Here is a 26960-nt window from a genome sequence, read left to right as displayed (position 1 = left end):
TATAGCATGCCTTACCCTCTAACCATTTAAACCTGCTTATAAGCCCCTCTGGCTCTTACCTCTCTTACCATATAAAAAGCAGTGCTTAACTTGAGCAGGTGGTTTCAGGTGTTTAACCCCAGCACTTTATTGCCAGCACAGCACTTATGACAGCTGCCACATGGTGACACTGTTTGCGTTATTTAAAGATGAGAGGATCAACAGTTGTCTATTAATTCAATAGACATTAAAAACAACTAATACTTGCCACCCAAGCCATTCTTATCAGTTTGGGGGCAAAGAACAATTGTCACTTTTGTAGCAATGTGATGGTTAGTATTTGGGTAAGTACTGCCATTGGTAGTGTTGGCAGTGGCAATGTGTGATGCAAGCTGCAATCACCTCCTCACGAGGGGTTTGGCACTTTTTTTTTTTTTTTACGAATTAAGTACTGTGTAAGAAACTCCATCAAAGTGTTCTTTATTAATACAATCAATGAGTCTGTGACCGCATCTGTAACCATAAATGTACTTTCTAACCCCAAACATAAATAGGGACCAGGTAATCCTCCCAATCACCTGCTGGTAGACAATGTTGGCACTTAGATACTGAGTGATATGAGTTGCCACTTCACATTTTACTGCCCTGAAAAGCTCTAAGTAAAATTCCCGCTCTAAGAGCGAAACACTTACAGGCTTAAAGTTCTATCAATCAAAATGACTGTTTGGGGTCCTATGAACTGATGGACATCTAAGGTTAACAAAGCCAGGAGTTGCTGATCGATAAAGGTTTATGAAATTGATAGAACATATTTACTGAGTAAAGCACAAGGATGTGATTAAAGACATAAAAGCTGCCAATGGCTATCATCGCTGGATGACTATCAATAACCTTTTGAAAAACTACCCTAAAAAATTATGTAATAATGCCGTGTTTTACTGTACAACAAAATGAAAACAATTCTCTAACTATTTCCTCATCTTAATTTTTAATAGCACATACAGCTCAAGAACCAATAAATTATCACTATGGCGGTCATTCCGACCGCGGCGGGTGGCGGTCGCCGCCCGCCATGCGGTCACCGCCAAATGGCCGCTCCGCGGTCAGAAGACCGCGGGTGCCATTCTGGCTTTCCTGCTGGGCCGGCGGGCGACCACCAAAAGGGCGCCCGCCCAGCGGGAAAGGCCCTGCAACAATGAAGCCGGCTCCGAATGGAGCCGGCGGAGTTGCAGGGGTGCGACGGGTGCAGTTGCACCCGTCGCGATTTTCACTGTCTGCTAAGCAGACAGTGAAATTCTTTATGGGGCCCCCAGGGGCCCCACGACACCCGTTCCCGCCATCCTGTTCCTGGCGGTAAAAACCGCCAGAAACAGGATGGCGGGAAGGGGGTCGGAATTCAGCCCATGCAGAGGAAATCCGGCGGGAAACCGCCGGATCCCCTTTTCTGACTGCGGCTTTACCGCTGCGGTCAGAATGGGCTGGGAAGCACCGCCAGCCAGTGGTCTTGGACCGCCAGGGTCGGAATGACCCCCTATGTTCCTAAAAGGTAAATTAACTCAATCCCATCACCTAGTGATAACATTTACCTCATCACTAGTCCTTCCTTACTCTAACGTAAAACGTAACTTACCCTCACTCCACCCCCAACCCTAAACCTCACTCTGATCCTTACCTGGTCCCTTACCCTAACCTGATTATGGGTTCGGTAATGTGGGAGTTGATGGGGGAAGTACCCACAGAAATAAGAGCACTTCACACAAAGTCCCTGGACAGTGCAGCGAACCGCATGGACTAAATCACTGAAAAGTCAATGTGTGATCTCTGACTCTAACCAATGAAATGTTATGCATGAAAATATTGCTTTTCTCTCTAGTATTTTTAGAGCATGAAAGCGCTACCACAATACTCGGAAGAGCAAAACGAGCTAACCCGTATCCCTTTGGCGAATTTTGGTCAAGCAGCTTGGAAAGTGAATGTTACGAAGAACAATGCTCATTCGAAGAAGCCCTCGAATACTTTGAAAATAGCATCGAGACTGTAAGGAAATCTTTATATTCATTTTGATTCTTTCCAAAACTACTCATTGTAAAATCACAAATCAAGCTTTAATGAAGCATTCAGTGATGCTTGTCTTCATTCAACCATTTCTACAAATACTGTTACCAGATAAAATAGGTATTGGTTGGTTAGGAAATGGCAATGAAAGAGTTTATGTGTACCTCTTCTAGCTTCAGAGAGAATTATCAAATAGTAAGGGCCAGCTTTATCGAGGTTTTGCATCATCCTTGTGCCACGCAAGGGGGCACAAGGTTGATGCAAAACCTAAGTGAGATTTATCAAGCCATGCAAATCCACCTTGCATGGCCCTGCAAGGCTTGATAAATCTAGAGTAACCCAACGCAGCGCAAATAGCTGCCTTGCATTATTCTGCAGCTGGGAGGAGTTCTATGGGTGAAGCGTGGGAGTTCCTGAGCATCCAGCCATGGTTTTTGGCACACTTCTAGATTTACTATTAGTGGTAGACCTGGGAATACATCAAAATGCTATGCCGCTCCAGGTGAGACGTAACAAAGAAAAATATCTCCTAATTTTTTCCTCTTTCTAAGTGTGCTGCGATCTGCAGGACACATGGGAAGAGGAAAATGCTTTTCAGCATTGTTTTTGTACCGGAAGGTGTCCCTTCCAGCACAAAAACAATCCTGCCTAGAATACCGGCACCTTTGCACCATGACGCAAGGTGCCTTCATTGTTGCTAGGCAGCCAAAAGTGAGTCTGCGCTAAGAAAGGACAGGAAAGCGCCATACAATGGTAAATACAGCACATTCCTGTCTGTTGAAAAGATGACGATTGGATCAAGAAGGTATGAAATCTGGTCCTTTATTGAAGCATCCCATCCACAGCCAACTACACTCTCCTCCTCTCAGCTCTGCTCTCATCAAACCTTCCTAACATTCCATATTCTACATGATGTCAGACTATGACATCAGCCTGAGAGCAGAGCAAAGAGAACAATCTACATTAATATTACAATTGATTATATACCACACACCTCCCCCCTAAAATAAAAATGCTCAGACTACAATATACAAAGATTGGAAGAAATAACAATAGAACAGATAACAAAATACAATACATTGAAACACTAACCTTAACAATTTCCAATGAATTTTACAATTCTATTAAAATTCCATATTCTACCATCTTTTATCTTCACGGCATTCCTGAATAATTTAATAACTTCAAAAGGTCCTTGAAATTTACTCTTCCCTTTACTCAATGTTGGTTTTTTGATCAATACCTGATCTCCAACCACTATGTCAAGCTCACACACTCCCTTCTTGTGGTCATAATACAATTTCCTTTTTCGTACCTTTTCACTCTCATGCACATTCTTCTCATCCATTATGTTTTGATCCTTTACATCCTTCCTCCAATACACCCATGCAGGTGCAAGTGACGTGTTAGCCTTCCGACCTCTGAACAGTTCGAAAGGAACCTTTCCTGTTGTAGAATGGGGAGTCATCCTATAAGCATATAGGAATTCTTTTAGACCTTCCTTCCAGTCTCTATTTGAAGCACTCTCTAGTTGTATACATTCTTTCACACACCTATTAAATCTTTCAACGATTCCATTTCCTTCGGGATGGTAAAGAGAACATCTTTTGTGCTTTATACCAGACATCTCAAGATACTCACTCATCTCTCTCGAAACAAACTGCGGTCCATTATCAGTGACAATAGTATCAGGGAAACCCTCACGTCCAAAAATGTCCTTGAGAAACTCAATTATTCTCCTGGTTTCTGTACTGTGATATATACCTATCTCAGCCCATCTAGAACAATGATCAATGAGCACTAACAAATAAGTGACACCACCCCTACCATGTAACGGGCCCACAATGTCCACCGCAATTTCTTGCCATGGTTTTAGTGGCATGTCTCTTACACACATTGGAGGTACTCTTGTTTTATAAACTTTGTCACTATTGCAACATTCAATACATTCTCTCACAACCCTCTCCACACTCAAATCCATTCCTGGCCACCAATAATCCAGACGAATTCTGGCCTTTGTTCTGCTCATACCTTGATGACCAACATGCCCAAGATTAACAACTCTATCTCTCAAAACTACAGGAACCACTAACCTCAGACCTCGTAACAACAGACCATCCTGAATAGATAGTTCATCCTTTACCTTCCAATATCCACTCAATTCTCTTTCCTCCAATACACCTTGTACAAAGCAATATGCTCTCCTGAGCTCAGTCTCGGTAAAATCAATAATTCTTTCACGCTTTACCGAGCATGAATAAAATCAAAGTTAGAGCCGATTTAAAGAAAAATTAATACGATAAATCTTGCTCGCGCTCTCCTGAGCGCCGTTAACCTGCAAGAATTAAATGTTCTGGGTAAAACGATGTTCTTGACTGCACACCACTGAACTTTCACGCTCTCCTGAGCATGATTACAAAACGGAACCAAGAATATGGTGCTAAAGTCCAAAATCGAAATACACACATTCAATGAATTAGCTTAAAGGTGTAAAAGGTTGCCAGCAAAGAATGTGAGAGAACAAAAAAAACACAACTGATGTAAAAAAAAACACAGCTGTTTTCTAGTCAAACCTTAAGGTGGAGGTAAATTAATACCTTAAGATTTTTGCAGGGCACAATTCTGAACGTAATGAAAAATATGACGCAAATCAGCACGAAGTAGCCTGACAAATAGTGTTAAGATGCTCCACAGGATCCCATCCTCGTCGCCAGTGTTGAAAAGATGACGATTGGATCAAGAAGGTATGAAATCTGGTCCTTTATTGAAGCATCCCATCCACAGCCAACTACACTCTCCTCCTCTCAGCTCTGCTCTCATCAAACCTTCCTAACATTCCATATTCTACATGATGTCAGACTATGACATCAGCCTGAGAGCAGAGCAAAGAGAACAATCTACATTAATATTACAATTGATTATATACCACACTGTCTTTCCCTTTCATGCAGCGCCGAGGTGTCTTGCTGCCTGGGTATGCATGAAAAAATGATAAATCATTTCCTTAGTGTCTTTTTAGTTGTCACAACAAGCTACTTCAGCTGTCTTGGAGAATAGATCTCAGAAGTAGTGCAGAGAGAGTGAACTTTGGGTAAGCTCACTTCAATCATTGGCTTTCATGGGTCTTACGTTGTTTGCCACTGCTTTGGTAAGCTCTCCCTCAAGGCTGTGTATTTCGAGGAACGTTTCTTTGTCCCATTTGTGTTGCCAGTGGGTTTTGGTGATATTCTCAAGTAATCCTTTTTTCAGGCTGCTCAAGCACCATGACGTGTAGCTTGTAACTTAGAGTCCGAGTGTGTTCTTCAATGAATTTATTGTATTAGCATGATGACCTTTTAATTGCCAGTTTATGGGGGATTTTGTTCAGGAAATGGGTCTACTTTCACGTTACAACAGGGTAAGGTTATTCACTAATCACCCATGCACATTCATTTGTGTTTCTTTGCTGTCATTATAAAATGTTGTTGGATTTACAGCCTTATGTGTTCTCACAAAGAAAATGCCTCAGCACAAATAGACATTCTTACTGGCCCTTTGTCAAAAGTATCTATGATGCAATGTTTGCTTTCCATGGCTTTTAATTTCATTAATGGAGACTTCATGGTCTTAGGGCCAGATGTACAAACTTGAGTTTTGCGACTCACAATTTACGACTTATTTCGGAGTCACAAATTGAGAATCGCAAAACCAAGTGGACAAATGTTTGCGATTTCCAATGGGGTCGCAAATGACCTACCTCTATAATAGTCATGAGGTAGGTTGCAATTTGCGACCCCAATGGGAATGGCTGCACTCACAGGGATGGTGGCCTGCTTTTAAAAAATTCAGCCTGTTTTCCTTAAAGGAAAATGGGATGTATTTCAAAAAGAAAAAGAAAACGCTTCAGTTTAATTTTTTCAGATTAGGCAGTGGTCCGTGGGACTACTTCCAGATCTGAAAAAATATTTTTGCATCCATTAACAAAGGGGAAGGGGTCCTCTAGGGACCGCAATTGAGGTCTCAAAACAATCATACGCCCCTTCCTAAATGCGAGTCGTAATCCCTATTTTGCGAGTTGGTATTTGCATGCCGACTCGCAAAATAGGGATAGTACATTGGAAAAGGCCATTATGCAGTCGCAAAAGGCGACTGCATATTGGCCTCATACATCGGACCCTCTGTTCTTTGAACACCACTGTTCAAATGCAGACAAACAAATCACCAGCTACCTTCAATTGGACCCTTACACACTAAGTGCAAATCAATGCTACCCACCTTCAATAGTTGCTATGCATAGCATTAGTAACCCTGTTTATAGGTTCCAACAAGGCCCATATGTACAAAATTTCAATTTTGCAAATTCCCAAATACCAAATCTGTAGAAATTGATATTTGGGAATCGCAAAACGGAATAAGGTAATTTGCGATTTCCTAATAGTGATTCCGACAGACTCGCAATTACTATTAGGAAATTGCAAATTCCTAATAGGAAATCACACAACTTACACGTAGGGGCCCATGTTTTTTATTTTGCTTGCAGTGTATCTGAAACCAGTAAGGCTTATTGTCATAGATTCTTATTGTTGGTCATGAATTTTGAACAATGTGGGCCCATATGAGTGAAAATATTTTACATTTCTTAACGGTCCAAATTGTTATTTTTGGCCGTTAAAAATGCAAAACTGCCTTTCGTAATGTACAACACAAAATGCAATTTCTACCCAGTAGAAATCACATTTTGAGATTTGCAAAATAGGAAATCACAAAGAGGGATGTCCGATTTGCGATTTCCTAACTGCATGTACATAGCATGTCGTGGTTGTGAAATGAGCATTTAGGAAATGCCATTACCATTGAATCAGATTAGGTGGTAACCAGGTGCAAACTAACAAAATGCCCCCAAAATGTGTTAGGATCATATCGGGATCATTCCTGATGGCGTCTTTGGATATCCTTGCAAGGAGGATAAGTACTTCACAGATAAGAGTTATTTATATATATCAAAGGTTACAGGGAGGTTATGTTAGGCTCACATTTTAAACGTACAAAACCCCGCCATGCACAGTTTTTTCGCCAAAATATTTACTGCAAATATTACATTGATATTGGTACTGATATTATCAAATATGTCATGATTGCCGTAATTTCTTGGGCAAATAGCAGTGGATGGCAAAGTTATAGATACCTTATGGGAAGAGTTATCGTTACTTGAGCTACCTCTAACTATAACAAGTGAATTTCTATGGTTTTGTGCGTTTAAAATGTGAGTCTAACTATAACATCCCTGCAACCTTTGTTTTTTTAAGTGAATTTCCATGTTTTTTTAATTTTATTTCCCAACTATAAGGCACTTGTAACCTTTGTTTTTTCAGTGAATTTCTTTTTTTTAACGTAAAGTGATTTTCATTACTATACGATAATCCAACCACCGCCGCTCATGGCTTTCGACCATGCGTGGCATCAGTTGGTCACAGGGCTTAGCCTGCGGCCAGGCCCTGCGATCAACCCCCTATAACCACCCAACCTTGCACGCACACGGGCTTCAGCCGTGCATCGTGGGGTTGGCCACAGGGTCTGGCCTGCACCCAGACCCTCTAGCCAAGCCCCTAACCACCCAAATCCATGTTGCACACAGCCTTTGGACATGCGCAGAGGGAGTTGGCTGCAGGTCCGCATGGCCTCCCTCCCTTGGCAGATTTTGGCCCCAGGAACCCCATCCCCCTTCTAAAATTATTTCTGTGGGGGAGGAGGGCACGCGGCTCCCTTACCCTGGCTGATTTCGGCCCTAGGGTCCCGGGGAAATTACCACAGACACACATATACTTGAACCCTCAACCTTCAGTTTATGGGTCTGAGACGTGAACCACTAGGCCAGAAGTGACCATGGTCTACCACCCGTCAAAACGTAACAATAACATTCTTACAAAACATCTTGCTAGTCTGAATCTTTGAAGTCAATTTATGGAGAGACCATTACAATAACAATTGCTCTCTCTCTTTTCATCCCATTATGACAAAGAGAGAGAGTGACAGGACCAAGGAGGATCCTCAAGGCCTCCGTGGTCCTAGCTAGCTCCCCATGTCCTGCAGAAGCCAACATTGCTCCCACAAGCAGGGAGCTGCATTAAACAGTAGTTCCCTGCTCGCGGGAGCAATGTTTTCATGTTTCCCTAGCGTGCATATTTACGTGCAGGGAAATAGATGAATTCTCTGCTTTCTGCAAGCAGAAGCCTTTTGACAGCTCCCACTTGCAGAAAGCAGAGAGCTTGCGCTGACTTGGAGGGAGCTGTCAAAGCTCCGCCAAGTGAGAGCAAACAGCTATGTCCCCGGGTATGCACCTAGGGACATAGCAGAAGCCAGCCCTGGGGGTTGGTGGTCCCAGGGATGTGGCAGTTTCTGGGTCTGTGGGGGGCTGAGGGACCCCCCCTACATTTAATTAGATGTTAGCCCCAGGGATGGGGCAGTCCCCAGGGCTGCAGGGGGATCCAGGTGACCACCCTGCATTTAATTATTTAATGAAATGTTAGCCCGGGGAGATGGCGGTCCCCGGGCTGTTTAATTAGTTGTTAGCCCTAGAGAGGTGACATTCCTTAGGGCTGCGGGGGCTGAATGTCCCCCTGCATTAAGTTAGATGTTAGCCCGGAAGGTGGTGGTCCCTGGGCTGCTGGGGGGCCGGGCGCCCCCCGCATTTCATTATATATTCTGCCCCAGGCAGTTGGTGGTCCCTGGGGCTGTGGGGCGGGGGTGGGTGTAAGCATTAAATTAGTTAAGTATTTAATTAGTTAGTGAGGCAGTCCTCCCACATTCAAAATTTCAATGCCCCCAGGACCTGGCCCACCCAGGGACTTCATTTAAACACGTGCAGGAGGTTAACTTTACATTAAAAACCCATAGGAATTCACTGAACAAACCAAAGGTTAAAGGGACATTATAGTTAGGTAATAGAATTTAAAAAAACCATAGAAATTCACCTAAAACACCAAAGGTTACAGGGATGTTATAGCTAGGCTCACATTTTAAACGTACAAAACCATAGAAATTCATGTCATATAGTTAGAGTTATCTCAAGTAACTATAACTCGCGTCCTAAGGTAACTATAACTTGTGCCTTCGCAATGCAAATCTAATTACTCCACATATTATATCATTGATGACATCTTCTATCCCATCTTTTATATTATCACTGCAGCATTTGCAATACAATTATTGATGAGACAACTGTTCATAGTGAGGGTGTTATAGTTACCTTAGGGCACAAGTTACAGTTATGTGAATGAACTCTAACTATAAATGCTGAATTTCTATGGTTTTGTTGAGTAAGGTAGCAGTGGATGGCAAATGCACGAGTTATAGATACCTTAGGGGACAAGTGTTACTTGAGAGACCTCTAACTATAACACCAACTATAACGTCCCTGTGACCTTTGTTTTTTTCAGTGAATATATAATATATATCAAATATATATATATACATATATATATATATTTGTGTGTATATATATATATACATACATATATATTACCTAGTGGAGGTTGCCACTAAGTAGTTATGGTTAGGACCTAATTTCTCTAGAAAAGGCGTTTTTTGACTTGCCTATATTTTTGGTGCCCCTCAATGAATCTTCATGAAATTTTTCAAAAGAATTTGACGCTCACTTCAGCAGATGTCTGGAAATGTTCAGGGTAATCTATCAAGGGAGGTGTGAGAAAAAGGGGGGGTCCCAAAATATGTCACGTCATGTTAATTTCCCTAACGATTTTGAACACGACTACGGTCTGAACCGCTGTACAGAATTACATTAAGTTTGACAGAAAGGTGGCTCTTGATCCAGAAAGCTCCCTTTTTGTTATTTGGGGTAAATCCGTTCAGTAGTTTTTGAGATATTCAAAGAAAACCAAATTTGTATATCTGGGCGAAGCCTAAGCACCGATTTCATGTTGAGATCTGACTGTAAGCACTTAAACCAGAAAGTGATGTCAGCCATCTTCGGACCAATTTACATGATAGCTCCCATGGAAATGCATTGTAGCGAATGCTAGGTTTTGAGGGACACGAAAAGGAGAACTTATAAAGGGTGATAATTTTTAATTACAATATAAATAATTTGTTGATGGTGCCACACTAAATTTAGGAATTGTGGTGCGTTCTAAAATGACTTTACCCTTCTGGAATTTCATATATCATGTTTGAGAGAAAACTGCTTTTTCATGATTTTCCTATAGAGTTTATGCAAGGTGCACCGGAAGCTAAAATGATAGCATCTGTGGGTGGTCGGATGAGTGAGGCTAGGGGTGCTGGGTGAAGTCCATGCACAGACGTGCACACACAGGCTTGCCTGCACCAACCTGACCTTTTAACCTACACCAGTTTTATTCTACAGTTCTTTGCGTCCACGAAAACACATACTTGTTCCCAAGGTATTTATTAGTAATGCTTTACATTCCCATACACATTATTGTAAAGCCAGACCTATTGGCATTGGCAAGTGTGACCCCTGACCTGCCTTAGGGCCAGGAATACACTCGACACGGCTGACAGTTCCACCAGCCTGCCTCCGTGCCCCTGACCCCGCCTGTACTGCTGCCTTGCTGCTTGAAGGAAGGTCGCACCTGCCTACGCCTCATCCCCGGTGCCTAGTGGTAGGTGTATCTAGCGTGCTCTGTATTTTGTATTTCATTTTTTGTACTTTGTATTTCGTTTTTTTCACTGTTGTTGACTGTATTTGTGCCCTTTTTCTGCCCTGCTTCATTTTTGCCACTGTGTTTTTGCCTATTTTCAAATCCAGCTATTGCCGGTTTCCTCGTCCCTGCTGCTGCATCACCTGCGGACCGCCCCCTCGCACCCCCATTGGCCACCCCCTCCCGCCTCCCAGCTGCTCCTCCCTCCCACCTCCCCTTCTTAATGGCAGCCCAGCGCTCGTCCCCATGGTCCACGCTCCTCAGACGCCCCCAAACGCCACTAGTCCTCCACAGAGCTCCTTGCTCTCAATCACGGCCGGCACACCACCTGCGCCCTGGCCAACCCCAGACACACCCATGGATCTTTCACACGCTGCTCATGCCACTTCTCCTGCACTCACTCCAACAAGCACCACAACAACACCAAACACCCCAATCACCTCACCTGCATCCTCCTCAACACCCGCTCTATCCACAAGCACGCCATCAAGCTCTGGGACCTACTCACGACAAACACTCCCAACATCGCCTTCCTCACTGAAACATGGATGAACTCCTCATAGGAACCCGATATCGCCATAGCCATCCCAGAAGGATACAAAAACACCCGTAGAGACCGTATCAACAAACCTGGAGGTGGAGTCGCCACAATACACAAAAACTCCATTAAAATCTCCACCAACACCAACGACACACTAGACACCGCAGAGCACCTGCACTTTCAGGTATACATCAACGCCACACCACCCTAAGAGGTACCTTCATTTACAGACCACCAGGACCCCGCCCCCCATTCTGTGACACTATCGTCGACGTTATCAACTCCCATGCCCTCGCCTCCACAAACTACCTACTCCTCAGTGACCTAAACTTTCACCTGGAGAGCACCAACGACTGCAACTCCACTGCCCTGCTGGACAACCTCGCAAACCTCGGCCTCAAGCAACTAGTCACCTCACCCACCCACTCAGCCGGCCACACGCTAGACGCCATCTTTTCCTCCAGTAACCACAGCACCTTCACTCACACCACCGAACTCCCCTGGACTGACCACCACTGCGTCCACTTTTCCTTCCTGAAGCCCACCACCAACAACATCCGATCCCCTACCGCAAGTGGAACAAGATCTCCAAGGAACAACTGATCTCCACCCTCGCACAAGCTCCACCTCCCAATACCAACGACCCCAACACCGCCTCAACCTCACTCAATGGCTAGAAGCATGCGCAGACTCCCTCGCCCCACTCACAAAACCCAACAACACCCGCACCAACAAGACAGCCCCCTCGTTCACCGCAGAACTTCAATCTTCCAAACAAGGATGCTGGAAAATTGAGAAAGCCTGGTGCCAAGAACCTTCAGTGAGCAACATCTCCGCCCTCAAATCAGCCATGCGCAAACATCACCACCTCATCCGGACCACCAAACGATCCTTCTACAAAGAACGCATAGACAACAATGCGCACAACAGCAAGGAACTTTTCGCCATCATTAAAGAACTCACCAAACCCAAATCCTGCGCCTCCGCCTCTCCACACTCCCAAGACCTCTGGAACTCCCTCTCCAACTACTTCCACCGCAAGATTATAGACATACCTGAAAGCTTCACATCGGTGTCTCCCACCATCACCACCACCGACACAGCCAACACCACAGCACCCTGCCACACCAACGTACTTAACTCCTGGACCCCCACTAACAATGAAGAAACCAGAAAAACCATGAGCTCCATCCACTCAGGCTCCCCTACAGATCCCTGCCCCCATCACATCCTCCACAAAGCCAACGAAACCATTGCTCCCCAGCTCTGGGCCGTCATCAACAGCTCCTTCGAGACCTCAACCTTCCCGGATATTTGGAAACACGCCGAAATCAACGCTCTACTCAAAAACCCAAAGCAGCCCCTGAAGACCTCACAAACTACCGTCCTATCTCTCTACTACCCTTCCCCGTGAAGGTCATAGAGAAGATAGTTAACAAACAACTGTCTCACTACCTGGAGGAAAACAACATACTCGACGTCTCCCAGTCTGGATTCCGCAAAAACCACAGCACCGAGACCGGCCTCATCGCCTGCACAGACGACATCAGGACCAGATTGGACAAGGGCAAAACCGTAGCCCTCATCCTCCTAGACCTCTCCTCAGCTTTCGACACCGTAGGCCACCAAACCCTTCGCATAAGCCTCTTCAATGCCGGAATTCGCCAGAAAGCCCTGGACTGGCTCACATCCTTCCGCTCCGAAAGAACCCAAAGAGTTTGCCTCCCTCCATTCCGGTCTACTGCCACCAAGACCATCTGTGGGGTCCCCCAAGGATCCTCCCTCAGCCCCACCCTCTTCAATATCTACATGGCTCCGTTCGCCAGCATCATCCGCCCCCACGGCCTCAACATCATTTCATATGCTGCCGACACCCAGCTCATCATCTCCCTCACGAGGAACCCATCTACCGCCAGGAATAACCTACACGCCGGACTCCTCGCCATCGCCAACTGGATGACAGAAAGCCACCTCAAATTAAACTCAGAAAAAAACGAGATCATCATCTTCGGTCCCAACAAGACAGCATGGAACGACTCATGGTGGCCCACCATCCTAGGACCACATTCAACACCCACCACCCACGCACGCAACCTCGGCATCAAACTGGACTCCTCTCTCTCCATGACTCAGCAAATCAATGCCATATCATCCTCCTGCTTCAACACCCTCCGCATGCTACGCAAGACTTTCAAATGGATTCCGCTAGAAACAAGAAGAATGGTCACCCACGCATAAGAACCACAAAGGAAAAAAGGTGAAAAAAAGGCAAATCATCCCACTGAGTGTCTAGAGAGTCACTTACAACCCCTTGGGCTGGGTACTTTGTCATCAGCACTGGGTTGAGGGACTGATTACAAGTCATTGCCAGACATGTGTGTCATGAACGCCTGGTACTGCATGGCTTTGGACCTGATATGCCACTGAGGCTAGGCTGGGATGTTGGGGATGCAGAGTTTGTGGGACTGGATGTTCTCTAGTGTGGTGGTGACTTGCACGAGCTCATGTGAGACATCCTTGCAGCAGTGTGCCAGGTTTATCTGAATATTGCCAGTCTACCTTCCTGCATTGATGTTGCTGATGCTAGCCAGCATATGTGTCAATACATGCCAGGTACTGCCTCTACCTCTGACACTGCACATGGTACTCCTTCTGCATTTCTGCTAGCCACCGTTCCTGCCCTTTCTCCATATTGTGCGTCGATTTTGACATGAGTTGCCGTTGCCTACTGACTGTGTGAGTTTGCTTTGTCTGCAGGCACTGTGCCGAGATGATTGACCCCTCCAGGCCACTATACACAATATGTGCATCCAACATGTTATTTGACATAGTCTCCTGACAGCCTGCTGAGGTGTGGCCTATGCCCCTTCGCTCTGTCATGGGCTTGGATGTTGTGGGGTCCCTGCTTTGCAACTGTCCCTCATCGCGGTCCTGAAACTCGGGCAGTGGTGAGATGGTGGCTCTCCTGCCAGGTGAACTTGGGGTGATGGGCTGAGGGGTGGAGATGTTGTGACCTCAAGGACCACCCCACTTTCAGCAGCCCCTTCGGCTGCCACAGGTCCTGAACACGTCCCAGGTGTGATCTGTGGAAATCATGTATATAATTTGTGTTAGTAAATATGTATAGTTTGGGCACAATATTATTGTGACTCTGTTGCATGTGTTTGTGATATGTTTGTGTTGTACAGATATGTTTTGTGTGGTCATCAGCACTCAGTACAGCAAGGTAATCATGAGCACTACAACTCCCATGATACATTGCCTGGGTTGGCCAAGCACCTTACTGGGGTAATTTATGCTGTGATGTATGATATGTGGATTTGCTAAACGTCTATCATGTATGGTACATAAAGGGACGATGACTTACCATGATTGCTGCCTCCTGAATTGGAGGTGTCAATTTCTCCTACTCCTGCTACCCTCTTGAGTTCGAGGGTCACCTCCATGAAGTTCTCCTTGGGAGTTACGGGAGTTGTTGTGAGGGTTCTCCACCAGTATCACGTCCCTCCGCAATCCTGCTGGCCAGCTGGCCAGCTTGCCCTTTGTACGGGACCTCAGGTCGTACCACCTGTTGTGCGACTCCTAGGAAGTTGACCTTCTCCAGGATGTTGTTCCAGATCCGCATATTTTTGTGCCTCAGGTACTGTGAAAGAGGCCTTCCTGAACAGTTGGTCCACGTGTGAGACACATTCCTCAGTCAGGACCTCAAGCTTCCTCTCAGAGAACTTGACCTTCCTTGTTCTGCTTCCTGAGTCCTTTTGCCCATCTTCTTTTGACTTGGTGATGCCCAGGGATTGCCAAACACACTGTAGGTAGTAAGCCAGGTGCACGCCTCACTTCCAGCAGCTTCTTACGCTTCAGGGTACTAGCCGCATCCTATATTTATAAACTTCCTGGTCTGACATCATCATTCTGCATCAAAAATATAACTTTTCCTATTACGTGATTTACGATTTCCTAATTTGCGATTTTCAAATAGTGAATACAATTTCTAAGAATTTGCTATTTTGGAATCACAATTTCAGAATTTCATACATATGGGCCTTAATTTCTTTATTTTCCCTCCATATCTTTGCAGGCTTATAATCAACCCCTATGTTTCTAACGTTAATGTCTATTGAAATGTTTAAGTGTTTGTAATTCTATTTCTGAATGTTCATCAGAACAAAACGTTTGGTGGGCAGCCCGCCATCTGACTGGAAAGCTGATATAATAACCTTCAATGACTTGGTGGACTACAACCTACCATATTCATCGCTCTTCACCAGCCTGGCGGAGAACTCTATGCTTACAAAGGAGCAGGCTCTGAACATTTGCCAGGCTACTGCCAATATTTCATACTGCTGCTCATCTAACATTTTTGCTTTCCAAAAATAAACTCCCAAAGAAGCAGTTTGATTTTATAAGGCAAATATATAATGACCTTAGTACCCAAGAGTTTTCTACCTGGGTGTAGTGGTCATTTTAATTTCTTCCTCTTTGGAACCACCTGGCTTTTTCTGGTGCTCTTGAAGAGGAAAAAAAGTACTTCAGACTGTTTGCTCTAAATAGGTCAGATGGACTAATATACTTACACTGATAGCCTCATGTCCACTGGGCAATCAATGTAAGGTTTCCACTAGCATAACTGATAGGGGCACAGCAGACGGCTTATGAATATGGTAATCAGGGTACCCGCCCATTGAGTTCCCTCCCCTCCACACTCCAAAAAAGGCCCAATGTCTTATGTCATGTATGGCCCTAATAATCCTAATAATGTTTTTTTACTTCTGCCCCTTATCTGTTTTTTTGGGGTGTTTCCTTCAAATTTGATTATTCCCTTATGGATGGCCTGCCACAAGGAAAACAATGCTGTTTTCTAAATTAATAGTAGGTAATAACCCTGTTATTGTCGAAAATCTTACCTTTACTCCTTTTTTTCCTTACCACCTGGAAGTAAATCTAGTTTCTTTCATTATCTCAAATGTTCTTCAGACTCCCCATCTTTTCATTATTACAGCTGTTACATGTCTTGCCTTTCAAACAAGGTAAGACTTCTAAATTGTAACAAAATGGTGTATACTGAAGTACAAATTAACTAACTTAACTAGACAAAGTAAATTGAAAGGTATCATCTCCTGAAGTAATATGCATGCACTTTTTTAAATACTAAATAGACAAGAAATGATGATGCACAATAAACACTGTAGCGAAGTATGCCACAGTGAAGTCGGAAAACAAAGAAGAATTGGCATAGTCAATAGATCTCGCTTATGAGAACTATTGGATTTGGCAATCTATTGTTGTCACGCTGTACAGAAGAACAGATGCTTTGCAGTGTGGCTGAACATAGTTTTAAGAAGCGCGATGAGGCAACCAGAGCTAATGCATTTTTTTAAGTGCGTTTTGTTAAGAACATTAGTACTGAATGCATCATAGTAATTTTTTATTATCATTTTAGCCATGCTGCACAGTAGCCATGCTGCAATACAGCCTGTCTACAAATCATTGCCAAAGTCGACAATGCCCATAAGAGGCAATTGCAAAGTATATAGTCTCACAGGTAAAACCTATTGATTTTGCCAATGCTTGCTAGGTCTCATCAAAACACTCCTGTGATTCTAAACTAAGCAGATAACATCTATTGTCACAACAACACATCCATTTCAAAGGAGAAGAGGGCTTCTTCGAAGTGTGCGTGGCATGGTAGAACATAGCTACAAATGGCAAGAGGTTTAACAAGTACAACAGGGAAGTAGAAAAATAAACGCAGTGCCTCAATCACATCGTAATTAGCAGAAAGACAGTATTCGAGCTGAAGCAATCAGTACTTGGCCCATATTCCAGCCAAAAGAAGAGGAAGTGAAGCCAGCACGCTCTGGCTAATTAAATGGCAGCAAAGAAGAGTGGCAATGACGCCAACAAATGTTAAACAATGGGCGGGATGTAAGTCCCTTCTTGTATACAATACCTTTCACAAGCGAGAGCGCATGCAGTGCATACGCTCTCATAGGCAAGCCCTAAAAAGTGTTGTGAAAAAAGAGCAATTAATTTTTATTAATGTCCTTCATCACATCAAAGTACTGTATATCATATGGCACACTCACACCGTTGCAACAAACTTGGCCATTAAAATGATATCTTGAAAACTCAAGAAAATTATGTGTCAGAAAACAAATATTATGAATGTTATTTGTCCATAAATGGAGCCACAAAATGTTAAAGGTGGTGCAGTAAATTAATGGTTTAGGTGCACTTGAGATAAAGCAGGATTGATCCGCAGTCTGTCTGCTTTATTCAGTGAAAGGGATGCGGCAAAAACATACAGTGTATTGCTTGTTTCACCTATTGCTTCTATTCAAGGTAGTTGTGGGCTGGAAAAAGAGAGAGGCAGTACATTGAAAACAACAGAGCAACACTGGGACATATTTTTCTACTTTACCAACAAAATTGCATTTGTTCTCTTTGCCCTGTGTCTCTCTTCCAATAGTAGTATTTATGATTCACTAAAAGTTGCAAGAAAACCAGACATGGTTCTGCTGTTCATTAATTTGCTCGTTATGAGAGAACTGCTGCAATTCACATATTTCTTTTCCACAGCCGCCTTGTAACTGAGATTTCTTTTCCCAACAGGAAAGGTTCTGGAAAACATACAGAGGTAAGAAATGATTACTTGCTCACTTTATCTCTTGTTATTATCAGTGTTTTAAATTGGCAAGTGCTGTCATGTAGTGAATGCTACCATTTCTTTAATTTGAAATGGAGTGTGCCACCATTTCTCATCCAGGATCTGGTATTTTTAATATTAGGGTGTCAGCACGTTTCATTACCATACAGGCACTCTTGTATAGTGAGTACCAGCATTTGGGTATTTCCATTTCAAGCAATGATTGAAATATAATGCAGTTCTTGTTACTAGTTTATAGACCATCTTTAAAAATATATGTGATTTAACAGAATTAAATTAGCCACAAGTCTGCTATCGAAATCTATTGCAATTGCTTATCTTCGCCTACATGTCATTTCCATATTTTTTAATTGATATGGTCAATTTGGTGAGCTAAAGGCGACATTATAAATCATTTAATAGACAAGCATTGGCAAAGCCAATAGAGCTGGCGTCAGCTGCCAGCCTTTTGGCTTTGGCAGTTCTTGTTAGGTTCTGTCATGGTTTTTGAAAGGCTTTATTGCTGGGGAAGTGGCCAGGCCCTCAGCAATCTAAAAGAACATTGGCTAAAGGCAAAAGTATTTTAGTGTAAAAAAAGCACACATTACTATAGCAGTCCCTACCACTGAAGGGAATTACTTTGGGTGTTAATGTGCTCCTTCTGAAAGGACAGTATGCCCTAACTTGCTGGGAAGTCAGCCAGCTGCTCAAGTGGGTTGACCCATTGCCCCACAATGCACACTGGAGTGATTGAAAATCAAATGTGACTTACACAACCACAGACTAAAGGATTATTTCTGGCTGAAACGTCTATAAGAAACTATGATATACACATAATCTCAGTAAAATCAAAAGGTCCAGGCTAATACCAGTCCTAAAAAAGAGCCAACTGGCCTGGTACCAGCTGCCAGTTTCCTGCTTTTGCTAATGCTCTTTGTAATGGTTTTGTAAATATTTATTAAAAATAGAGAGGGTTGAAAAGAATGAGAGGATTAAATACCACATACCAGCATGACATACAAGAGTGCAGTTGTAATCACACTTCATTATGCACATGCTAAAAAGAGAATAACTTTATAAAGAACTATTTACCCACTTTCTGATCCTTCTCCTGACCTTTGGGTACATCCACAAAGCGCAAATTGGACCATGCATTTCTTCAAGTTTGGCTTTCAACCCGTCAATATCCTTCCTGGTCTGGGAAGTCACACCGTCAAGATGATTGAGATTATCTTCCAAATCAGAAACCCTCTGCTCTTCATGCGTCAAACGAGCATTGCACAGGGTCCGGTGCTCATTTAGTGCAAGCAGTTGCTTGCCAATTTCCTTATTTGCTTGGATTTGAACTGCTCGCACCTCACGAATTTCGTTAAGAACCTGCTGAAGGAGTGAGGCAAGTAGTGCGGTGGGCAATGTGCCACTTAACACCATGTCTGAGGCTTCCTGTTGATCCTGCTTTATTCCCCCCTGCCCCTAGTGACAATGGTTGTCTAGACTTTGCCCATAAATCGACAAACTGATGAAGGAAGGGTACCTTGTCGGAGGGCTTACTATTCTGCAGGCTACCTAAATCGTCAGCGAGGACCTCTAATGAATGATCAGTGTCCCTTCATGTCAGAGTCTCATTGTATGATGAGATATCACAAATTGAAATGTTCTTAGCTGGGGTAGTAGAAAGAGCACCCAGGGATGGCCTGGGAGGATGTGAGGGGTGAGCAAAAAATGAGTATGTAGTTTTGCGAGACTGTGCTTTGCATACTAAATTCTACCCTGATCTTCAAGTGTCTACCGCTATACACGAGATGCACCATGACACAGGCCCTCATCACCAGCCGACTGGACTACAGCAACACCTTCCACTCATCCTCAGCCTTCCCAGACGAAGCCACATCACACCCCATCTCAGACAACTCCACCGGCCCCTCGTACAGAAGAGATGCCAATTCAAGCTGCTGAACCATGCACACAAAGATCTATACAACCAAGGACCCGCATACATTAACCACCATCTAAACTTCCACCAACCGTCGAAAAGACTATAAGACTATGCTCTGCCTCCCTTTCACTTGCCCATACTCCCCACATCTACCCAAGAAGTAGTGGAGGACACTCCTTTTCTCACATCGCAGCAAAAACCTGGAACAGCCTCCCCACACACCTCCAGACCATCAACTCACTTCCATAATTCCGAATGGCTCTCAAGATATGGCTGTTTGAATAAGCCCCTGGGACTTGCAAGTGCCAGGATACCCTATCAGGAGACTAGCCATGCTTTATAAATCTTGATTGATTGATTGATTGATTAATTGACCCTTTCTGCTGCATATGCTCTTCCTTCTGTAATGATATTGTGGTGGGGTTAGCTTGTGGCGAAAGGGTTGTAATTGCACCTGTCAGTCAGTCCATACACCCCCCCAGTATCTTGGAGCAGTTCATCTATACTACTGGTGTCTGCTGAAATTGCCTAAGATGGGATGGATTTAGTGGCTGACTGGGATACCCCAGTGATCGCAGTCGTTAACTCTGATTCAAGTGCACTTCTACCTGCCTGAATAGTTGTGATTTGTGGCTTGAGCCTTTTGGTGAATTTTGTGAGTGCGTGGCTGATGTGAGTCCCACAGAGAGTATTGCTCCATTGGAGCAAGATTGGCCTTACTTCTAATGCCACTGTTTATCGCTGTCACACAGATGAATCAAACAATCCTCCATGGCACACGTGTCGTCTGCTGGGATCAGCAGCGTGACCCTTTATCTATAACCTTGCATGAGGGCCTGGTCCACATGCCCCCATATCGCAACAATGTATGGGAGAGCACGGGTTGCTCTCTATATCCTTCCCTTGTTTTAATCAAAGAAAACTTACTTACCGTCACACAGGCACGAAGCAGATATCTGGCACTATAAAATAAAAAAGAAGAGACATAAGAAGAAAGAAGAAACAATGAAGCAAATAAAAGAAAGAACACTCCAACATGACTTAATCAGTTCTCTATTTAGCAAAAACCCACAGTCTCTGGCTTGGAGTTGGGTTGGGTTGCAGATGGTATCTCCCACCTTCACCCTCATACTCAGCTTGGCTCACACCATCCACCAACTGCACAGGAGCAGGGCTAGACCCTTGTGGAGCACCCAGCACCTCGTCCACCAGGGCTTCACCACCGCCTATACCTCCTCATTCTCATTCTCACCTCCAACGTCATCACCTGACATCTCCACTCACTTAAACCACGACACGTTGATCTCCTCTTTGAACAGTCACCATCATCCCATTCATCCTAACCACCTTCCACACCCCAGGCTCATAATGGGTCTGGAACTTCCACCCAGGATGCCTGTCCCTCACAAACACCATGTCGCCCACCTTGAGATCAAGGTGCCTTGTTCTTCTCCGGTCACTAACCTTCTAGTTGGCCATCCTCCTCTTTTCTTGAACGGCCTCTCCATTTAGCTCATTCAGCTGCCACAGTGAGTCGGCTGGGATGCAATCCCGCAGAGGCTGCCGGAATAGCAGGGCTGCTGGAGCACATCCAGTTGTGCTATGCGGCATCTGCTTGTAGGCTCTCAGAAACTTGTGCATACACCATTCAGCGTCCTCACCTTGGTCAACACCAATCCTCAGGGCTCTATTGAGTGTCCTCATGAACCTCTCGACATCCTCATTAGTGTGAGGCCAATGCGGAGTGATTCGTCGGTGGTGTACGGCCAGCTGACCCAGATAGTCTCGAAACTCTTGCCCCTGAAACGGTGGACCATTGTCTGTCCTCACTTTGCTCAGGAGGCGTAGCATGGCACAAGTCTTTTTCAGCAGAGGCCTCACATGCTCAGATGCATTTGATGCGACCAGCTCAATCATGGGGAACCAAGTGTACGGTCAATCATAACCAAGGTTAAACGCCCATCTAGAAAAGTCTCAAAGTCCATGCTGATCTTTGTCCATGGCCCATTGCCCGCCGACTCCGTGATCACTGAAGCAGTCGGCTGATCAATGCCCATGATGGCACATGAGTGACACCCTTCTCACTTGGCATCAACAAGGGTGTCTTTGCTTGGAAACTACACCTTGCTATGGAAACAAGCTTTTGTCTTGGCCACCCCATTGTGTCTTTGATGACGTAGTTCGACTACCCTGTCCCATAAGCATCGGGGAACCACTATCCTTTGGCCGTGCAGGAGGAGACCCTTGCTCCCCACGGACAGTTCGTCTCGCACCCTCCAGGTTACTTGCATGGTCAGACGCTCCTAAGGATCAAGGGACCTGGTGCCATTTAGAAAACATTTCCAGTCTCATCGGGTGAAGGCATCCTTGGCTCAACTTATTACAGGGTCATGGCTTGAAGCTTCGGCTATCTAAGGTAACATCGTAGCCACTGAGCATGCTGCTTGCACTACCATCCTCACAAAACTTTCCTTCTGTTCCCCCCTCCTCATCCTGGGGTTCATAGTGCTTTGGTTCCAGGGTGTGTTGTGACAAGTAATCGGCCGGGTTGTTCACGCATGGTCAATAGATAACTTTGAACCAGTATGGTTGGAGCAAAACAGCCCAGCGCTCAATCCTCGGAAGAGCCAGACGTGACAACCCGGCAAACAAAGAAACAAGAGGCTTGTGGTCTGTGACCACCTGAAAGTCCTGGCTGTACAGGTACAGATGGAAGTGTTGACAGGCCCAACGGATGGCCAATGCCTCTGTCTTAATTTGTGCATAGCGAGCCCCCGTTGCTGACAGAGCTTGTCTAGCATATGCCACGGGCACCCACTCCTGATCCTGTTGCTCAGGCAGCAAGACAGAGCCTAACCCAACGGGGCTGGCATTAACCACCACCTCTGTCCTCTTTCGGGGGTGGAAGTACGCCATAGTCACTTTGTTCAGCAGTGCCTCCTTGATGGCTTGAAAAGCTCCTGGCTCCAAGTCCACTTGGGGTCAGCCTTTGTGAGTTGGCAAAGAGGCTCAGCTATGGTGGCCAACTGAGGGATAAATCTCCCACAGTATGTTGCCATGCCAAGAAAACTCCGTACTTCAGTTGCATTGTGCGGTATAGGTGCACTTCGGATGGCATCTGACTTCTTGGGGTCTACTTGCAACCCCACACATGAAAAGATGTAGCCAAAAAAATCAAATAGTTCTTGTAGAACGTGCACTCTTTCTGTGAAGGGTGAGGCCTGCATCAGAGAGGCACTGGAGCGTGGCTCTTAGATGGTGACGGTGATCCTCCAGAGTCTCTGAGAAGATGAGAATGTTAGAATGTCATCACTGAGATAGAGCACCCCTTCAAGGCCAGACAAAATCTCTCTAATGGCGTTCTGAAAGACATCAGCGGCCGAGGAGATCCTGAAACTGAGCCGCTTGTATCACCGCAGCACAACATGCGTGGAGAAAGTGGTGATATTTCTGCCCTCAGGCGCTAGTTCCAGTTGATGGTATCAGGAATTCAGATCCAGCTTGGAGAACCACTGGGCTCCGTTCAGGTCGGTGATGATGTCATCCCACGCAGGCGTGATATGCCTCTCTCTCTTGATGGTGCATTTAGGCTTACACATGTCCACGCACAGGCGGATTGCACCAGACTGGTTCAGCTTGGGGTCAATCAACAGTGGCGACACCCATGGGGTAGGCCCAGTGACTTTCTCGATCACGCCTTGGTCCTCAAGGGCCCACAGCTCTTTCTCCACTGCTGGCTTTAGATGGAACCGAACACTGCAGTCTTGCAGTGCCATCGGCCGTACAGTCGGGTCGATGTGTAATTTGATCTGCTTCCCTTGAGCTTGCCCAGTCCTGTGAATAGCTGCGGGAACTCATCCAGTAGAGCCTCTGCATGTGTGTCGTGGATTTGATGTGCAAAAAAGAAGAGCTCCAGATCCTCATGGTATGGCACCCGAGGAGGGTCCCTCAATATCCCTCTATGACATGAAACCTTACCTTCGTCGAGCGACCTCTGCTGGAGACTGTCACTTCGATGGCCCCTTGGAGAGGCTGGGGGACGCACCCACCATAGGTGTCGATTTTGGTGTTGCAGGGTATCAGCTCTGGTCTGGGCAACAACTGTTGGTACAGGCCAATGTTGATTATGTTGAGTTATGTGCAGGTGTCAATCAAAACAGCTGTCGGAGAACTGTTGATGTCCACAGTGCACATGGGGGCAGACTCCGCTTTTGTTCCCGCCATCCGGCGAACAAGATGACAAAATGTCTTCTTCGTCTTTCTCCTCATAACGCATGATTTCTGCACTCACCTCACCAGCATCCACACCCGCACTGTCCACAGGCATCAACTGCTGCATGGCCGCCATCCTGTTTTGCAACGCCTTCTTCTTGGGCTGCCCTCACAACACACCTTGGCAGAGTGGTTCACTTTCCCCCATTTGGCACAGCTTTTCCCTTTCGCTGGACAGTTTCCAGATATCCTGTGTTGAAGTCCACAGTTGCTGTATTCCTTCTCCACCTGTCTCTGGGGGCACTGCGGGCGCTGGGGATATTGGCGTGCTTGCATGGCATCGACCTGCTCTTCTTTCACAGCGGTTTGTTGAATTGCACTGTGCGCCACCGAATTCTGCCCTCTTGCGGCGGCCATGGTATCCGACTGGCTGGGTGGGATCAGCCAACTAGCTGAAGAGGGGCAACGCTGCCACTGATGAGTGAGCTCCCGCATTGGGCGCTGGCTTCTGCTGATCACGGTAGTGCTGTGATAAGCTCATTGCACTTTGGATCTGTTATGCACCACCCATGCAGTGCAGTTATATGCAGCTGTCTCAGTCCCTGGTGTCTGTGTTGTATATTCCGCTTGTGCATTTATCACTTTGTTCTTATATATATATATTTTTTTTTCTTTGCACTCTTTTTCCTGGGATAAAGCAGTATTTTCCTCTTGCTTGCAGGTCACCAGAGAGGGATCAAACCCTCCCATTTGATATTCTGCCCCCACTGGGCCCAATCCCCAGCAGGCATGCCTCAGAGAGCCTCAGGGGGGGCCTTGCAGCAGGGTGAATCAGCTCATGGAGCACCCTGACCAGCACGCCGATCAGCACACAGGGGAGCTCCCGCTCACCAGGACTACTCTCACTTGCAGCGCGGGAGCATGGCCATCAGTGATGGACATGCTCCCGCGCTGCAAGTGAGAGTAGTCCTGGTGAGCGGGAGCCAGCAGGCAGTTTGGGCCACACACCGGAGGAGGCGTGACGGTCCGCATTGACAAGCGTGACCAGGTGCTGATGGGCCGCCTCGTGACGATCCACCAGACTGATGGGGCGTGGAGAGGTAGGTCCACTAGCTGTGCGGAGTCAGGCTTGCCGAGCAGGTCTTTCTGGGGCTGGGGTGAGGTGAGATCATCTCGCCCTCATCGCCAGTGTAAGGAGGCCCTCTGCACAATGGGGTTATTACTCACAAGCTCCGCACACTGATAAATCACACAATACTTCAAGGCACATGTGCTGATTGCCGGGGTCAGCAGCGCAACTCTTTATTTACAACCTTGCATGAGGGCCTGGCCCACATGCCCCAATATTGGAACAATGTATGGGAGAGCCCGGGTGGCTCTCTACACCAGGGGCCACGAGCACATCCAACACTAAATGGGCTGTTTCGCAACCCTCAGAGGGGCCACTGCCCCAATGGGGAAGGGGTGCCTATAAACCCCTCCTTGGGGCTCAATGTCTGTCTACTACTGCATGCATGAAGATTTCCTGAACCAAACCCAAACTTTAGTTGCAGGTACCAGAATGTTGAGGTTCGGTGGCTCCTAGTAGTGCTTGGTAGTACCTACACTGTAAGAGTATGCCCCGAGTGAGTGACACTAAGCTTGCATAACTCGGAAAGCTGTGCAGGTCAGTGTGACACACAAGTGCAGAAATGCAGAATCGCAAAGTAGCAGAGATAGCAATGCAGAGCAACAGGCATCTGACTTGTTTGTATTGCCTTGCCGCTTCACACTAGTTGAAGTGGGAAAAAACAGTCCCATGCATGCGGCGATGCACCTGGCTTGCCTCCCTGGACGAGATCACTAGAAGTCACTGACCTCCCTTAATGATGCTTCGTGCTCCAAATGTCTCTGTTCAGGGCTCCAGCTTCAGTCTGTCCCGAGCTCAACACGAGCTGATCACTGACAGTTGCCTCCTGCTGCTGATGGTGGTGCCACCTCATTCGACTGGTCATACAGGCCTCTCCTCCAATCACCTTCATTTCAATGCCACCGCCGCAAGTCAAATGCTATTTCCGGGAGTGCTCTGCTCAACCGCGGAGCATGACAGGGGCCCTTGCGGCCCTACCGTACCTGCTATTGTAAAATCATACATGTTACCAGAATCTTTTGCTGCTATTGAGGATCTTATCATCATGCTGGCCCACCTGGTCCCTGGCCATTTTCCTGCTAACTCAAAAAAAACCAGAACAATTCTTGTGAACTTTTGGAGACTGCCTAATTAAAGAGCAAATCTTTAACAAAACATTGCAGTTCAAGTCTTTCCAAATGACAGACAGTTTTTCCTGTCTCATTTTTGGCGTTATATCAGTAGGGACTGCCCATTGGCATAAGGAATGCCAATCAATGATCAATTCAAGCAGGTTGGAGTACAGGCTGAACTGGTACAACAGGCTAAGCTCAAGGTTTTTTTGTTGTTGTTTTGTTTCTTCTTTTTTCCCCTCTCACTAGAAACTATCAGTAAAGTCCATTGTTAGCTTCGTGGTGGTATAGATGCATTACTTTAGGGTGCTGCTTTTTACTCTATCTAGTTAGAAAGAAGGAGAAACAAAGATTGGTAAATGCTTTAGATTTTGCCTATGTGATCAATAATATATATATTTTTTGGCAAGTTTGAAGTTGGTGAGCAGTTGTGCAACATAAGGGGCGGTGCAAGTGAAACCTAATCACACGCAAAACCTAAAAAAATTGGAACGGGGGTATAGAGAAAATGACCCTAGATGAAGAGAAGGATAGCGAGAGAATGGATGGATGAAAGAGTGGGACTGTGCTAGATGACAAAGGGATTGGACTGGTGTGAACATTTTTTCCAGGGCTGCTTTTGGCTCCCTAGTCCCAGCCCTTCCTAAAACCAGCTTCTAAAAACTACATACATTGTATTAGTGAACAAATCCT

At 45.5% G+C, this 26960-nt stretch overlaps 1 protein-coding gene across 2 annotated transcripts in view; it reads left to right on the top strand.

Moving 5' to 3' along the window:
• Positions 1-26960, top strand: part of LOC138250265 (coagulation factor X-like) — a 431870-nt gene that overhangs the window by 66487 nt on the left and 338423 nt on the right. For both annotated transcript variants that reach the window (XM_069204952.1, XM_069204953.1), the window contains exons 2-3: positions 1853-2016; positions 17845-17869. In XM_069204952.1, coding sequence (XP_069061053.1) covers positions 1853-2016; positions 17845-17869 — 189 coding nt within the window. The remainder of the gene's footprint in view (positions 1-1852; positions 2017-17844; positions 17870-26960) is intronic.

This window comes from Pleurodeles waltl, chromosome 8, assembly GCF_031143425.1.
Source record: "Pleurodeles waltl isolate 20211129_DDA chromosome 8, aPleWal1.hap1.20221129, whole genome shotgun sequence".
NCBI classification, from domain to species: domain Eukaryota; kingdom Metazoa; phylum Chordata; class Amphibia; order Caudata; family Salamandridae; genus Pleurodeles; species Pleurodeles waltl.
Note: the sequence above shows the minus strand (reverse complement) of the source record. Positions and strands in the feature narration are given on the sequence as shown.